The sequence below is a fragment of the Varanus komodoensis genome, unplaced genomic scaffold (assembly GCF_004798865.1).
Source record: "Varanus komodoensis strain SLA01 unplaced genomic scaffold, ASM479886v1 scaffold63, whole genome shotgun sequence".
Taxonomy (NCBI): domain Eukaryota; kingdom Metazoa; phylum Chordata; class Lepidosauria; order Squamata; family Varanidae; genus Varanus; species Varanus komodoensis.
In genome coordinates this window covers 1,159,128-1,175,328 of record NW_025336259.1, presented here as the reverse complement: position 1 = coordinate 1,175,328, position 16,201 = coordinate 1,159,128, and the positions used below count along the sequence as shown (strand labels likewise).

The 16,201-nt window shown below is 51.7% G+C and overlaps 1 protein-coding gene across 3 annotated transcripts in view; it reads right to left on the bottom strand.

The window, feature by feature from the left end:
- FCHSD2 (FCH and double SH3 domains 2) overlaps nucleotides 1–16,201 on the bottom strand; it is a 160,597-nt gene that overhangs the window by 9,004 nt on the left and 135,392 nt on the right. For 2 of the 3 annotated variants that reach the window (XM_044450190.1, XM_044450188.1), the window contains exons 13-16: nucleotides 10,095–10,262; nucleotides 2,371–2,505; nucleotides 1,139–1,222; nucleotides 826–1,003 (exon numbers count right to left, since the gene is read on the bottom strand). In XM_044450190.1, the coding sequence (XP_044306125.1) occupies nucleotides 826–1,003; nucleotides 1,139–1,222; nucleotides 2,371–2,505; nucleotides 10,095–10,262 (565 nt within the window). The remainder of the gene's footprint in view (nucleotides 1–825; nucleotides 1,004–1,138; nucleotides 1,223–2,370; nucleotides 2,506–10,094; nucleotides 10,263–16,201) is intronic. The other variant, XM_044450189.1, reaches the window with a different exon arrangement.

Below are 16,201 nucleotides of genomic sequence, written 5' to 3'. Positions count from 1 at the left end.
CATTCCATCACGTTTATTCACTCACTCACTTAAAACCGTTTTTTCCTGCCTGCAACCCAACAGATCGCAAGGCAGTCTGCAGCAAACATGACATCTGACATTAAAACAGGTAATAAGCCATGACAGGAACAACACAATGAGGCCGTTCTCAAATTAAATGCCAGGGGAACAAAATTGATCCGGCAGCAAAATGGTTGACTGCGGGCACCAGGCACTCTTCTCCTGGGAAGGCGTTCCACAAGGGGGAGCTACCGCCCCTAAAGGCCCCGCTGCTGCTAGTGCACGATCCTTCCCTTCTCTCTTATAACTTATGGGATAATTTATTCTGCCCCATAACCTGATTACATGGCTCTTCCATGCCCCGTCAGCTAAGGATACGGAGTGGGCCAAGCAAAATCACAATGCAGTGACATTGTTACGTGACACAATCACACACGGTGGGCACAAAGGGCAGAGGTTGACCCCAGTCACGACAGCTCTGTGTTGACTGCCGTGAGCGGCCCGGCCTCCAGATCGATGCCGAAGGAATCCCAAGTGAACCCAGGTGGCTTCTCGTTGAAGGGGGTGAGCCAGAAGGCCCACCAACTGCCTGTCCGACACTGCTCCTGTGGATTCGGGCTTACAGGGCACGTCCAGGTTGCACCTCCTGCCACTGTTCAGGAGGCTGAACCTGCTCACAAGTCCTGCTTTTACCCAGCCATGACGCTTTTACCCATTTGCTAAATGGGCTTGAGCACCTCTGGAACGGACCACGCCCCTAATAAGCCTGCAGAAGGACCCTCTGCGACCTGCAGGGGCGCAAGGCAGCGCCGACCCAGCGCTCACCACTGGAGTCTCCGTTGAGGCTCCCTGAGACCAGCTCGGCTTCGGCTGAGTTGCTGGAAGTGTGGGACCGGCTGTCCAGGGCCGCCAGCGACTGCAACATGCTCAAGAGGCTGTTGGACGTTGGAAACTGAAGGTACTTTTCCGGCACGTAGCCCACGTGGCCCGACTTGTTCCGTGCCTGCAGGAATTGAGAAGGCAGAGAGGCGTCAGAGGAGGGGAGAAAGGGGCGCGCACGGCCCCCGCTTCCTCCGCATTCCACCCCTCCCCGTCGCCCCTGCCCTGGGCCACAATGACAGGAAACGCAAAATGATACCTTTACCCAGTCTTCCATATCTCCGTCTTCAATCACTTCCAGAACCTCGTGTTCTTCAATAGTTAACTCGTCGGGCTGGGAAGCCTGTGACAAAGGGGAGTCATGCGCCACTTGTGGCAGACGCGCATCACGTTCCAGAACACCACCCCCTCGCTTGAGCAAGCCTGACGCAGGCACGTCCGAGAGCCCCGGGCCTCGTCCCAAGGCAGGCTCTGCCACACGGTCTGGCTGCTTTTCTTGCAACTGTGTCAGGGTCCCAAGGGCCAGAGCATGCCAGGCCCTCCCTTCCTCCACCGTTTCCCAGAGTTCACCCAAATTCAAGTCCATTGCATTCATGACACGGTCTAACTATCTCATCCCCTGCCATCCCTTTCTCCTTTTGCCTCCGATCTTTCCCAGTGTCAGGGCATGTTCCAACGAGTCCTTCCCTCTCATTATGTGGCCAAAGTGTTTGAGCTTCATCTTCAGTATCTGGCCTTCTAAAGAAAAGTCAAGGTTGATTTCCTTTAGGATGGGCTGATTCGATCTCTTTGCAGTCCAGGGGACTCTCAGGAGTCTCCTCCAGCTCCACAGTGCAAAGGCCTCCATTCTACAGCCTTACAATTTTAATGTAATTCTTTACTGAAGTCGCATCCTACTTTATTTCTATGCAGTCCAATAGCCAAAGCTTCCTAGGTAGTTTATAACAGTACATAAAAACGATACAATAAAATACAGTAAAAATATTTATCGTACCAAAAGAAAAATAAATAAATCTGAAAATACAGTGAAGAATGACCCTGTCAAAGGAAAACACTGGTGATGGATAATTCCCTCAAGCTCCTAGGAAAATCCCGAGGAGCCACCAGGAGAACAGGAGGATCCTTGGGATGCCTGAGGCAGGCCGTTCCCACTGTCCCCCTGCTCCTACAGAGCGGAGAAGTCTCAAAGCCAACCTAAGCAATGGCCGCACTCCTGCATGCAAAGACGGAACAACATCATTGCAGCTTTTTGCCAACCGACGCTCCCTCCGTACCCACCTCCCATTTCATGCTTCTTGGAAGCAAGCAGCATTTGCAAACCCGAAACTCTGAAACCAACAGCGTCATTCTAACTCCAGCTGCGAGGGGTGCCAAGGGAGGGCAAGTCAAACATTCACCTTGAAGTCAAGTACCAAGTTTTGTCCTGGAATGCACCACAGGTCATTCCATCAGCATTAAAGCTCAGAAGCAGGATCCCAATATTTAACATACCTTGTAGGAATAAACAACTTTGCAGGTCAACGGGTAATTTCTGAGTGTTCCAGAAGGACTGGAACTGCTGTCGTCAAAAGCGTCCATGCCGTCTTCCAGCTCTTCCCCTTCCTCCCGTTCCACATCAACATTTAGCTAGTGGGAGAGAGATTAGAAAAGAATGAGCCACTTGGATGAACTAAGGGAAAGCCTACGATCAAGACCATCGCTGAGGAAGCGGCCAAAAGCCAAGGTGGCGAAGGTTCCATTTCTGCTGGGCGTCAGCCTGGTTTGTCAAGGAGCAGCCGCTCAGGCATCGCTGCCCAAATGGTTCTGGCCTCACCGAACAGTGCAAACGAGCCTTCTCCACGCATCAGTCGGATGAGTTTTCTCTCGTCTACGCCAATCATTACCTTCTTGCGCATACCTTCTTCTAAATACAGAGATCAATGCACTGCGCCATGGATAGTCAACCTGTGGCATCAGCACAGGTAAAAGGGACACAGGTAGTGGCAATTCCTGCAAGGCCGGAGAGGCACTGCAAGGTCCATGGGCCGCACCAGAGGGGCAGAAACATAGCCCTGGCACTCTCAAACCGCCAGGCCTGTGAACTCTTCAGCTTCGGTTCATGAAGCCCACTGGCCGCGTGACTTGTGCTTCCAATTATGCCACAGGTGGGTTATTCCTGGAGAAAAACAAGGGCTTTTGTATGTAGATGGAGAAGGAAGCAGAGAAACCCTGGATGGATCACTGCTGAGACATGCCCAGTCCCGCATCAGAAAAGAACGCGAGGGGGCTGCTGCTAACCACAGGGTGTGCTGGGGGCAAGTGCTTCTGCCAGACGGGCCCTGCACCAATTTTGCTGATTCAGATTCTGATTCAGGAGAGGAATATTTAGAGGGGACTGAAAAGCAGGACTTTGCTCAAGGCCCTGGGATTCAGCAGGGAGCGGAGGCACCAGCGCCTAATTCAGGGGGAGACAAGGGGGCAGGGGTGGGGACTGGGTCTGGGAACAGAACGGAGGAACAGGCAGCAGGAGGGGCTTTTGAGACTGGGGGATCTTCCATGGAGATCCGCGGCTCCCCTTCTTCTTTTTAAAATTTTCTTCTTTTAAAATTTCTATGCCGCCCCATTCGCCGAAGCCTTGGGGCGGCTTACAAATAAATCAATTAAAATACTATAAATTAACAATATAAAACAAGAGAGTGCCCCTGTGGCTGGGCGGCAGTGGTGGCGAAAAGTGTGATCGGCCGAGAAGCGTGTGCAGAAAGGGTGTGCGCACTTTCTCGGCACCCTTCCCCATGGGCTGGGTCAGAAGTGGATTCATAGGGAGAGTTTTGGGAAATAAGTGCCAGGTTGGGGTCAACAAACCCCATTCCGCATTCGCAGAAGCGTGACTGGATGGTTTACGTGTAGAAACAATGAGGACCGGTTTGCTGAGAAGCAGCTTGAGGTCGGGGGTTGTTGGAGGGAGGAAAGGCGCTTGCGACAGCATGTGGCTCAGGGTGTACCAAGTGCTTCCCAGTGAGAACAGTCACGGCTCAATTCCTGCATCCCCCCCCCCTTTTGGTATTCCAGTTGTCTGCTCCTCACGCCAGTGTTGCCCATAATTCTGACCACGAAGGTGATTTTCAGGGGAATCAGCTGAGTGGCACCGTTCCCTTCCCCACAGAAGCCCACCCAATCCCCCGCCCATGGCTTGGGCATGGAGCAGGCAGCCCACCTCTGTTCCAGCGGTGCCCTCCGGACACCTCCCTTGCCTCCTCTGCTGAGTTGCAGGGCATGGGCCTTTCTGACAGCCGCGGTGAGCTGAGCTCGGCTTGCGACTGCAGCTGTCGGAGAGGGGAGACTCACTCCTCCCCACGGTGCCTCCTGGGGTACCACGTGGAGGACTGAGAGGGAAGCAGAGTGCAGGTGGGATGAGCGTTCCCATCATGCGCCCGCTTGTCTGGGGTAAAAACCCATGAACCGGGGTGAATCCCTGGGTGCTCCTTGCCTAGCACAGGGAAAGCGAGGTGGGGTAACAGGCCTTGTGCTGCACTGCTGCTTTCAGGAAGGTGGCACTGATTTATGTATTGCCCACAGGAAGGAACCTGGGGGGGCTTTCCTAGCCCTCCTCCTATGAAGCTGCAAATCAGCGCTCCAGAGTCATCCAAGGCACTTTGCGGCCGAGTGGAGACGAGAAGCTGATCTTGCAGCTTCCCCTTCGGTGCCTTCCACTCCCCAGCCGTTGCCTTAAGATCACAGGACAAGCTGCTTTAAAGATGTGATCGGGTTATTTTTTACAAAAAAAGCACAAGAGCATGGAATCGAATGCAGATCAGGATCCTTGAACAGGTGTTGAGCCTTCTCTTTCAGTTTGCAATATACATCCCAGCTGGATGGCGATGTTTCGTGGAGGTGCAGGAAGCCTGAGGCTGCAGGCCAGCGAAGGGCTGAACTCCCCCATGCGGCTTTCCCAATCCATGAGCTGAGGTGCCACCCGACCGCGCGAGGCCGGGCTGCATAGCTAACGAACAAGAACTGAACACAGCACAGAGCGATTTCCTTCCAGAGCTTTTGAGAATATTGGAACAAACCTTGGGAAACAACCGGCTGGCTAGCAGCAGGCTGGCTTCGGAATGAGGGTGCTGCCATCGCTTATAATGGGGAAGGAAAACTTTGGTAACACAAGGCCGTGGTTTTTGGTGACTCGCTTAACTGAAAGCTGGATGTGCCTGCTCTGAAATTCCCGTGAACTAGAAGCATGTGGGGGTGTGGAGATGAGGAAGTGCACAGGGAACCACCACTGTTCATGAAAACCACAGAGTACAATGCACAGGCTTCTGATGCGGAAGCGGCTTCTTTGAAAAGCAGGCTAAATACTGATTATTTCAAGTTGCATAGCACAGTTCCTGTATTTAGGATTTGTTTGGTGCAAAGCTGTCAAGGGCGGTTTCGGACAAGTGGGCTAACAGACACAGATACCACGAAAACAGAGGCGCCTGTGCCCAGCCACGCTGTGCGCCGCAGAGAGAACGAGGGATGGAAGGCAGTGCAAGGACCGCAGAGCTTGGCGTTTCCATTCTGCAACCGGAACCTTTCCTCTAAAAAGTGCGCCAGGCCAGCTTTTGGCCACCTCCGGCTTGCCCACCGAGGGCAACCTGCACTGCCCACCTGAGGGGGAGTGCCAAAGGCGAGCAGGGAAACTGGATTTCTCCCTCCCGCAGCCCAGCAGCTGCCGTGTCATCGGGGGCAGCACCCGCTATGGAAGCTGTTCCACGAGTTGGCATACTTGCTGCATGGAGGGGGAGTGCTGGGCAGAGACCCGGTTTTACAACAGGGGATTGATGGAAGAACAGAGATAAACCAAGAGGGCAAAACACGTCATGGAGGAACGACATGCTCCTCTTCCTTGCACCGGAGGGCCAATGCCCGAGGGCGTCCGTCCCAATGGGAATAAATACTTCAGTGCAGGTTCGCTCATTCCTTGCCTCTGCCTCTCTTTTCCTTCCAAAATGTTGGTTGCTTGCTCCTTGGAGGTGGGGGTTACTTTTTTTACTTGCATTTCGCTGGCAAGCCCTATTTCTTTCAATAAGGGCCACATCCAACAATGCCACCACAGGGGGATCTCATAGAAATGACTGTAACTTTTTGTGGAAACAAAACCACCAGGCCAGAGCAGCCAGGCACCAGGCGCAGCGATCCGGCAGCCTTTAGGGCTCCTTCACAGCCCCACTCAGGGTGAGGCCACTGGCAGGCGCTTAAGCCCTCTTCCATTCAAGCAGGTCTCTGGCATATCAGCCGGACGGGTGGGTTAGGTGCTGTTTTTGTCCTGTCACACTGTGGTTCTAAGTATGTTCTTGTCCACTCTTTACAGCCAAAGTTTTATTTTAAACTTCAGTGCCATGTCCTTGGAGGAAAGCAGAGGCATACATGAAATGAATAAATCAGGCTGGAATGAGATCATCCCCATGACAGCAGAGGCAGGAGGACTGTGGGGTGCTTTTGACTGATGGGTAGGCAGGAGTCCCGAAATGCTCCTGCTCCCAGTTCTTGTCTGAAAATGAACCCCACCCCAAACATTGCTCCTTTGCCAGGCTTACTTCTGGCTTCGGATCCCAAGAAGACACTTGTGCTGAAGGAGCACTGGTAGGCAGGGTTCAGTCCTTTCTCTGGCCTGCCAACTGTTTCCTTCAAAAGTATTTCTGTTCTCCTCAACCGTGTTGTATAGAGCGAAGACCTGCAAGTTTGCCTTGTAACGTGTAGCCTGCACTTTAGAAGACGCACGTTGAACTCAGGGGAGCAGAGAGTGGCACAATGCCCAGGCACAGGGAAGCCGTAACTGACATGGTTCAGTTAAAATAACTTATGGCCACAGAAGCTGGACATATTCTAGGTGGAGAAAATGGTCCTGCCATCCATCTGAGCTGGCTTCAACTGGCTTGAATGGTGCATGGGGTGGAGATGCGAAGGCTGGGCTCCCCCCGGTGGCGGAGGATCCTTGGAAGTTCCTCTTCCTTTTCACACGATCTTGTTTCCAGAGCACCCACCATCCACATGCTCAACTTCTTCTCAAATTTCTTCTGTGGCCCCAGTCCTTGCTTAAATAAACCTCATTTCTAACCATGAGTACACCAGCATTTTAAAGCAGAGTAACACAAACAGCGCAAGCATGCATATTTGCGCCAAGTATTCTGATGCTTTCCTTGGAAGAGAATTTGGGTTAGAAAGAGAAAACAAACAAACAAAAAATGCAACAGTACACATACCTCTGGACCCCACGGTAGAACAAGGTGCCAACCCAAGAACACTAGTGCTAGAACTGTGGGGAAGCACCAAGCCCTGTCTTCTCACCAGGGCAGGAAGGAGGATGACTGCGAAGAGCATGACTGATAAGCAGCTACTAACCAAGGCTGCACCAGAACCTCCTGGTGATAAAGACGGGGATGCAAAAATGTTGGACAGCCCTTTCCGGGTGCCCTGTTTCTGGAAGTGGATAAGAAAGGAAGCCCATCCGTGCGAGACGGGATGGTCAGGAGGCGCGAGACCAGCTTTCCCGCAAAACCTACTGCTGCCTGCTCCAACTGGCACAGCCTCCCCAGAGCTTCAGGGGGCAGCTCCCCCGCCCCCACCTTGCTACCTGAGAGCCCCGAACTTGGTGCTTTACGTTGGCTGGAGGTCATGGGAGCTGCCGCGGAGCGAATCTGCACAGCGCCAGCTTGGAGAGGGCAGCTCTGACTTCGGTTGTCGTGCGCTTGACCAGCAGCCTTCTGCACACAGAGGCTCGCAGTCGCGGTTTGCCCTCGTGCTGCGCGCTCCGAACCGCACAGGGAGGAAAAGCACTCAAAGCCGTCAGGACAACGCGAGCCTTGGCCGCACTGACAACTTTGGAAGTGCCCCCTGCTCTTCTTGCCTTCCAATTCACAGCGTGGGGGGAGCCTAAGTGCTCCAGCTTGTGCCACACACACATTTTACAAGCTGACCGAAGTGCTAGCTCTAGCTTGGCCAGCTCTTAATTATTCCAGCCTGTCAAATGGGTATTGCTGCTAAGTCCTAATTATTATGGACGCTTGACTGTTTGCTTCAGCTTCTGATGCGGGGATCACTCCTCCTCCTTCCCCTGCTGCTGCTATCGCCCCCCCCCCCCCCCCCCACCAGCCCTTGCAATGTGTCCCAGAAAGGAGCCCAAATGTTGCGGAAACAAGGCTGGGAAGAGAGGGGACAACGCCAGTCTCCCTCCCTCCGTCCAGCTCTCCCCAACTCAAACTGAACTTAACCAAAAAAAGGTACTTTACATCAATGCCCCCGTGGACTCATAACATCGGGGTTATAGCTCATGTTGGCGACATGCAGGTTATGTGAGGGGGTGTCACAAGGAGGAGGGTCGAGACCTGTTCTCCCCTGCAGAGGAGGGCAGGATGCGCTCCAATGGAGCAAAGCTCAGGGAACCCAGGCTCCATTTGGATGCCAGGAAGCACTTCCTGACAACTGGGACCCCGAGGGTCTGGAATGGGCTTCCACGGGAGGTGGCTGAGGCCCCATTGGTGAGGGTGTTCAAGGACAGGCTGGACGTCCACATGGTGGGCATGTCGTGAGTGGAGCCGGCTGGAGCTGGGGGTCAGACTAGATGGCCCGGGAGACCCCTTCCACCTCGCTCTGTTTCTCTGTTTCTATGTTCCTATCTCAGAGAAGACGCGTGGAGTCTGGTCCTGCTCCAGATCGCCTGGTACAGCTGCTGCTGAGACAGCGAGGCGTTTTGCAGAGGAAGGTGGAGGCACGCCAACACAAATAATCGCTCCAACACAGCTCTGTACTGACTACTTGCCAGCAGCGACTGCGGTTCCCCCCTTATGCGGGAGGGACCCCCACCTTCCCCCTTGCGTGTCAGCCCAAGCAGTGGAAGCTCATGGCGACGTGGCTCAGCCCCTGTCATGCAGTTCTGCCTCCACTTGCACCATCAGCACCAGGCCAAAAAATCAACTGCAACGAAAAGGAAGTTTTCAACCTTTTCAATACAGATCAAGTTGGCCAAATGATAATCCGGTTTGCTCATCATGGTGGCCAAATCACAGGCTGCCTGGCCCGAGGTCCATGGCAGACCCGCCCGCCCGGGGTCTCTGTGAGCAAGCTCTGCTCACCACAACCAGATGCGTCGGCGTGACGTGTGAGCCCAGGCCGACGAGCTGCCTTGGGGCAAAGCGACGCTTCGGCCTGGGCTCATGCGTCCTGTCGGCACCCTCCGGACATCGCTCGCAGCATGTGGTGAGCTCGCAGGCAGCTCATCCCGGCAAACTGTGGGCGAATTAATTAACTCCTCGTGTGCCATCACGCCCCGTCAAATGGCCTGCATAATGCACTATCTCTATTTCAACAACATATATAATAATCAGTTATCGCCTAATATCCCAACAGCAATTGAAGTACAGAAGGGCAGCATCTACTGAGCTGCAAAGACATTACAGAGGCAGTGGAAAACCCTGACCAAAATGCCTCTTGAAAACAGCAGAGAGCGAAACATTCAGACCTATCAATGCAAGTCCAACCGGAAGTTTAAAGCCATACGGGGCTCTTTCGTGCTCTGCCCCTTTACTCTCAGTTGGGAATCCTCGTGCAGCCAGCCCAAGCAGGATGAGAATTACTTATTGAAGTATCAACTGCACTTTAAAGGCGAGCACATTCATGCTGAAACAAACTTCTGTGAATGGCAGTCGGTTCCAGGGGTTGGTAGTCAGGTGCCCTCCAGATGTCCTGGATTACATCTCACATAAGCCCCAGTTAGCACAGCCAGTGATGAGTAATTATGGGCACTGTTCTTCCAAATGCCTGGAGGGCACAGGCTGCCTCTCTCTGGCTCACTCTACACTCTACCATTCATAAACACTCATGTCAGAATAAATGTGTTGGTTTTAAGATGTCACAAGACTCTTCCCCCCCCGCCCCCAGAAATGGTTAATTGGCAACTGGGCATTTTGGCCTCGCCGTCTTTCATCTTTCCTGCTTTAGGTGTGGCCTGAGCTTTTGTTCGGATTCAGAACATGCACCCATCCCAATGCTGGACTGAAATGAAAAACATCTGCTGATAATCCACAGTTAAACAGTCTTAAATAGGAGTTGACAAGAGCTGAGCAGGCTGCCAAGGACAGGAAATTGGGTGGCGGGGGGTGCTCATGCAGAGAAGCGCCTGAAGTTGGGGGCCACCCGATGGCACACGACCTTGACGACCAGGTGCCGCTGACAATTCAGAGAAGGTTACAGAACCGAACCTGCACCAGATGCGAAGAGCCATTACTGGCCGCCGTAGTCAGCCCTGCCCAGCGCTCATTCTCCAGCTCCTCCATCACCTGGTTCATGGCGCTTTTCAGCCACGTATCCACTGAAACCCCGATCTGTTTCAAGAGGTCCAGTCGAGCTTCGGCTTTCAGCTTTATTATCTGAGATGACAAAAAAACAAAAAAAACAAAAAACCAACGTTACTGGGATCCTTCTGCCACTTGGATAAATTTCTGGGGAGGTGGTATTAATATCATGCTTAGAATGATATACATTTAATTCTGCAGTCTCTTCAGAATGGCCTTGTGAATCAGGAGAGAAAACTGATTTCCAGAGGCCTGGAATTTCATGACCCTAACTATCCTTTGGACAGAAGTAATCACTTACTAGCAGCTGCCATTCAATTTTAAGTGCTCTTTAAATAAATCGTAGCTCTCAAAACATCTTTTGCACAACCTCGCTGTGTGCAAACATACAGAAAAGGGCATAAGCTCAGAAGCCTGTTCTTTGGAGTTTGCTGGGGCAGCAGATCAGCCAAACAGCACTCGCTTTGCATCGGGGTACTAAGTTGGGCTGCGGCCTCCCCAGTGAACTTCAAAGCAGGGCTGGGAAAGCCAGAGACCAACGGCCAGGTAAGGCAGGATCGCAGGCTCAAGGAGCACGACTGCAAAGCACTGACGGCTCAGAGCCCACATGACTGGCTTTTTGAGCCCCAAAACGAACAGCTCGTGTTCATGCATTATCGTAATCACCGCACTGCTTATCCCAGTGAATGGCACGACCCCCTGCGAAACACGCCCCCTGCCCTTCACCCTGCAAATCCCGCAGGGATGCTGCCTAAGGGGCACCCAGAAGGGCTCCCACAGCTGGACGTCGCAACCTGAATGCTTCCTGCAACGTACACTTTCCTGTGCTGCACCACTTTGGGTCAACCTGTACGTAAAGGACTAAATGGAAAAAAACCTCAGCGTTCTTCCCTTGCTGGATGCTGCAAAGTATTTATTACAGTCCATTTATCACCTTGAGGGCTAGGCTGATGACGACGATGACGACTCCTTTTCAAAGGGAAGCCATTCAGTGGTTTCAAACGGGGACGGTGGGGAATTTTGCAAAGTTTTGCAAATCGGTAATTTTGATTTACTGTTCAAACATTGAAAACATGGCGGATAAGCTGTTACAACTGGATGGCAGTTTAAATTGTTAGCCCGCAAAGCATAAAGTGAGGAATGGGCATGAATTTACTGCTGATGAGCGAGCAGATGGGTACAAACACAGCTTACAATTTCAGTTGGAGAACGGTGAGGAGGGAGGCCGGCAGCTCTGGTGCACGTGTTGCTCTCCTCCTGGGGTACCTGGACTTCCAGGCCCAATTCACAGCAACGGTGTGCAGCCTTCAAGGGCTTAGGAGAGACGCTCAAACCCAGATGGTATGCACGGCCGTGCCGTGCCTGCGTAAGGGTTACAGGTGTGCTGTTGATTCGGCGAGCCGCTTGGCAGCCCCGTGTCCCAAAAACAGGGAGCACTCTTTCCACGTGATGAGTTCGGCACGGGAATGACTCTGGGAAGCTCTCCAGCGTTGCATAAACACTCCGTGGGAAGCAGGCGCACTGAGCGCAACGCCCTCGAGCCAAGGGGAAAAGGGTTCCGTTTCACTGCCCCCCGCTTGAAAGATGCAACAGTGACAAGCATGGCTTTTGGACAGGAGCAGCAACCCCAAAAGCAGGGAAAGATGCGATGCCAAAAATGTTACATCTAGATTTAGCAGTGAGGAGGGAGGATGCAGGGAGTAACAGGTCAGTGCAGGATTTCTGTGGGAAAGAGCAAGCCAAGTGACCAGGAATGGGTTTCCGTGTTACAGACACTCATGCTGTGCTGGTTAACCTTAAACCATCAGATTAATGATTCAAGACGTGCCACGGATGCCATCTCTCACAGGCAGTATTTCCAGAGAAGTCTTCCAGTGTAAGACAAAAGCCTCTCTCATACCACAGGGTGTGCACGTGTGAGTAAATCTGTATATACGCACGCTCACACGTGGCTTGCCCCCAGTGCTTAACAAAATGTAGAGGCTCCAACTGAAGAGACAGTAAGTAGCTGATCAGAGGCTGGAGTTAAATCCTCACCTACCCACCACCCTACCTTAAACTCTGGGCAGCTCTCAGCAGCTTCCCTCCCCTGCCTCTAACTTGCAAAAAAAATAAAAGCACAGTTTATCGGCTTAAAACAAGTACGAAGAGGTAAATTCCACTGGCATAAGCTGCAGCCTCAGCAGCTGGAATTCTGAAAGGAAGCGAGCAGTGAAGGAATGTCTTCTTACAGAAAGAAATCTCCAGAGAAACCCAGAAGGCCAGCAGACAAGCCGCTCACACATCTCGCTGGGAAGGGCATTCCAGAGCATGGACGCGGCCGCAGGGAGAGCCCTGCCCTACCCTCTGGCAGACCACAGCTGCCGAACTGGGGGACCACAGCTGCACCCCCGGATCTAAGAGGATGAGAAGAATCCTGCAAGGGCAGCTGCTCCCTTAAAGTAGGCCAAGGCTATTCGGGCTTTAAAAGAAAGCACCAGCACCCTGATCAAAAAGCTTTCTGTGCTGTTAGTAGGGTCCAGACAAAATTGGTGTAACTACCTGGGCGCCAGAGCGATGCGTTATGAAGCGCTTTAAGCTGCCCTTGCCTGGTACGTCTCCAACCGAGGGGTTAATGCTCGGCTTCAGAAACAAAGCAAGCAAAAAGCAGCAGCCCTCAGCTGAATCACGCCCTGTGCCTGGCCACCAAGACGCAACATTTCTGACCGGACGAGGAACTACTTTGAATTTTCCACGAAGGAAGAGACGAGTAAGCCCGGTTTGTCCTTCCATGTCCTGGAACTTCCGGTGCAAGCAAAAACTGAACATTTGGCAGAAAGATGTTCCCTCGAACTCTTCCTCATTTACAGCCCTCCCCGCCACTTGCAATACATTTTCTTTCACATCTTCTGAACTGACAGTGGAACCCTCCCTGCTACCTGTCCGTGGCCCATATTCCACTCAGTCGGAGCGCTGCCATGGTCCCGACTTTGCTCTGCGCAGACGGCAGAATTCGTTCACTGCCTGCTCAGGCACTGCAGGGCAAGACCAGCAACAGTGGAAGACCCTGGTGTTGCAAGGAGGCCTCTCCTGGCCTGGCCTGGCCTGGCCTCTCCTCTCCAGGAGACCCAGATGAAATTTAGAAGCACGGCCCTTTCGTCGAGACAAAGCCGCGCTCTCCTTGAGAGGCAGGAGAAGCGTCTGCCCACGCAAACAGCTGAATCCAAGTTGACACTTCCCTGCCTTCCGGAGGTACGGCTGACTCCTGCTGCTGGAGGGGCAGCTGCTGGGAAGGCCAGGCCCTTTGAAACTGGTCCACTTGTTTATCTTCTCCTGGCTGGCTCAAGAAACGGCTTTTCCATTGGGTCCCCCAGGTCTGAAATGTCTTCTTCTCCTTCTGAGGAAGGATGCTCTGCCTGAGCATCTTCCCAAGCTAACGCTGAAATGGCCAAGTCCTCTTCCTGCTCTGAACTGGGCAGAGCCTTAACATGCAAGAGCTGCCCCCCCCCCAACCCCCGCTCTGCACTCATGTTTCGTGGCGGGCAGACCCTGGCAGGGTTGTCTGAAATCCGAGACTACCACTGAGAGATGGTATTGGTTATACTCAAATGACCTGACTATGTAGAAGGCCCCCTCTTGCGTGCCTAGGAAACATGCATGACTTGCCAGGAGTTTAGCTACCCAAACCCTTGATCAACTTCTGCGGAAAACCAAAATCTTGCGACTAACATAACACAACAACCCAAGTGCGGTATGAAAACCTAATGCTAAAAACTCCGGTCCCAGCGGGTCAGACTGCAATATTCTAAGTTCTACAGGAGCACGGATGTGAAACTGAAGTCTGTGGGAGCTGCCCCGTCAGGCAGATTTGTGATGGGGCATATTTCGAAAAGGGAAGCTATTATCCCAAAGCTGGAAAGTCTCAGTGATTTTATAGGTTGCAAAGCTGCAAAGAGGACTACAAGCAAGATCAGGAACCAAAGCAGGGCTGTTCATTTTTTTGAAGTTATTAAAAACAAAATTAACTGACAACATTCCCCTGGCCAGAATGAACTATCACTTAGTAGATATTATTATGATGGTTGTAGTGGATCTAAAATTGAGAGGAAGTCAACATTCAAATTCAGATGTTAAAAGTCATCACAGGTAGGAATTTACCGTAACATCAACACAGTAAACCTAGGTTAACAGCTGACCCAGTTAGCCTAATGTTTCCTCTAAGCATCGAATAAGAGAATCTTTCACAGAGCAGAACACACGCGTTTTCCTGAAGGGAAAGCTTGTGAAAGAAGAACTGCCGGGTTAGCACTTCCGGAACCAAAGATCAGCCTTACATTTTCTCAAGCTCTCTGGCGCATTTGCAAAGCACCATCTTAGATCTGAGCTTCCTTCAGGGTGAAATCCTTCGCACGCATCTTAGAGAGCAAGTTCCACTAAACACAGAGGGGCTCGCTTTGTCGAGTGACCTTTCTCGCATACCAAATATACCAGGTCAAAGTAATTTTAAAAACCCATAGACTTAAATCGAGCCTACTGACATAAATCCAGCCTTCCTTATACTTGCTGGGGAAGCAGCACTCCATCGGATCTGGAGGACACCACGTTGGGAAAGGCTAACGCAAAAAGACAAAAGAACCCCTTCTTCAAGAGAACCCAAATGCTTCCCTTTGTAGGCAGAAAATCTGTTTTGGGTTAAACTTCCCAGAACCCCAACTATGCTGGTTTGCAATCCCAAGCAGGGGCTTGCCTTAGAGGCTGCATCCAAGGCTGGTCTTCATGCCAAGTATGTTAATCAAATCAGGCCTGGATTCATATCCCTTCTGTCAGAAGGCTAAAGACGGAGCTTTATAATCACAGCCCTAAGTCTCGGACATAACTGCCCATAATGCATGAGGTAGCAGCAATTTGGCTGCTTCCAGGAAAGGTTGCAAATTGTTCCCGTTTTGGTTGGCTTCTATTCTAATTGGACTGAAATGCTTTTATTAAGATGCAAGTCAATGGATGCAGCCCCCCTTTTTGGGGGGGAAATGTTACTGTATATTTGCATTGTTTCAAAGATACTGAATTGTTTATGTCCCTTGAGCATGTGGACTCAGCTGACAAGGATAATCTCTTTAAAAGGAAAAAGGTCCAGAATTTTCCAGCTGACACAGATGAGCTAGCAGGAAATGTAACTTCTGAAAATACCATTCTATTAAGTACATTTGCATGAGCACTGTATTGTAGGAAGTAAAATACTTAAGGGAAAAGGTATTTCATTATTTTTGAGCAATTTACACAGATGGAGGCAGTGTAAAAATAAAAGCTTCACATTCAATACTACTTCTTTTTCAGGTTGTGGACTTTCGCAATCTTACAGTAATTTCCATGTACAAATATTTACCTGTTTCACACTTAAGTAGACAAATTGCGACAGCTCTGGTGAAAACCCGGTTAGTAGAACACAAAGACGGGTTTTCAGCAAGTTGTATTTTCAGCTTCATACACGGAAGGCAAGCTGCCAAAATTCAAACTACGTGTCAACAAAAACGGGCTGCCCTAGAAACCAACATCTGCAGAAGAGATAAAAGCCAGTGATGCCCTGAACAGAGGCAGGCGCCGTGCTTGTGGCCAGCGTTCAGGGGGCCAGTTCAAACGACCCAGCAGCTCACCATGGCCCATTTAAGCCAAGGCAGGATGCGGCATGGTCGCGCAGTCGTTCTGGATTGCAGATGGCCGGCTGCGACTTGCCGGGGTAACCTTGGGTCTGTGGGCGACGTGCAGTTTAGACACAGGACCCAACCACAGACCGTGGGGAGGGCTGTTGCAGACCCCCCGATTTGCTAATGCCAACAGGCCGCGGGCAGATGCTGGATATGCAAACGGTGCCAACCGTGTCGTGAATTAGTCAGGGTGGGCTCTGTGGATTGTGGAATCCGGGCCACTGTGTTAATGCTACATTTTCCACATTATTTATCAATGAACTGGTATTGCGGAATCATTCCAAGACGTTTCCACTGGAACTGCTTTTTCCCTTCATCATGGACAGGTCTGGA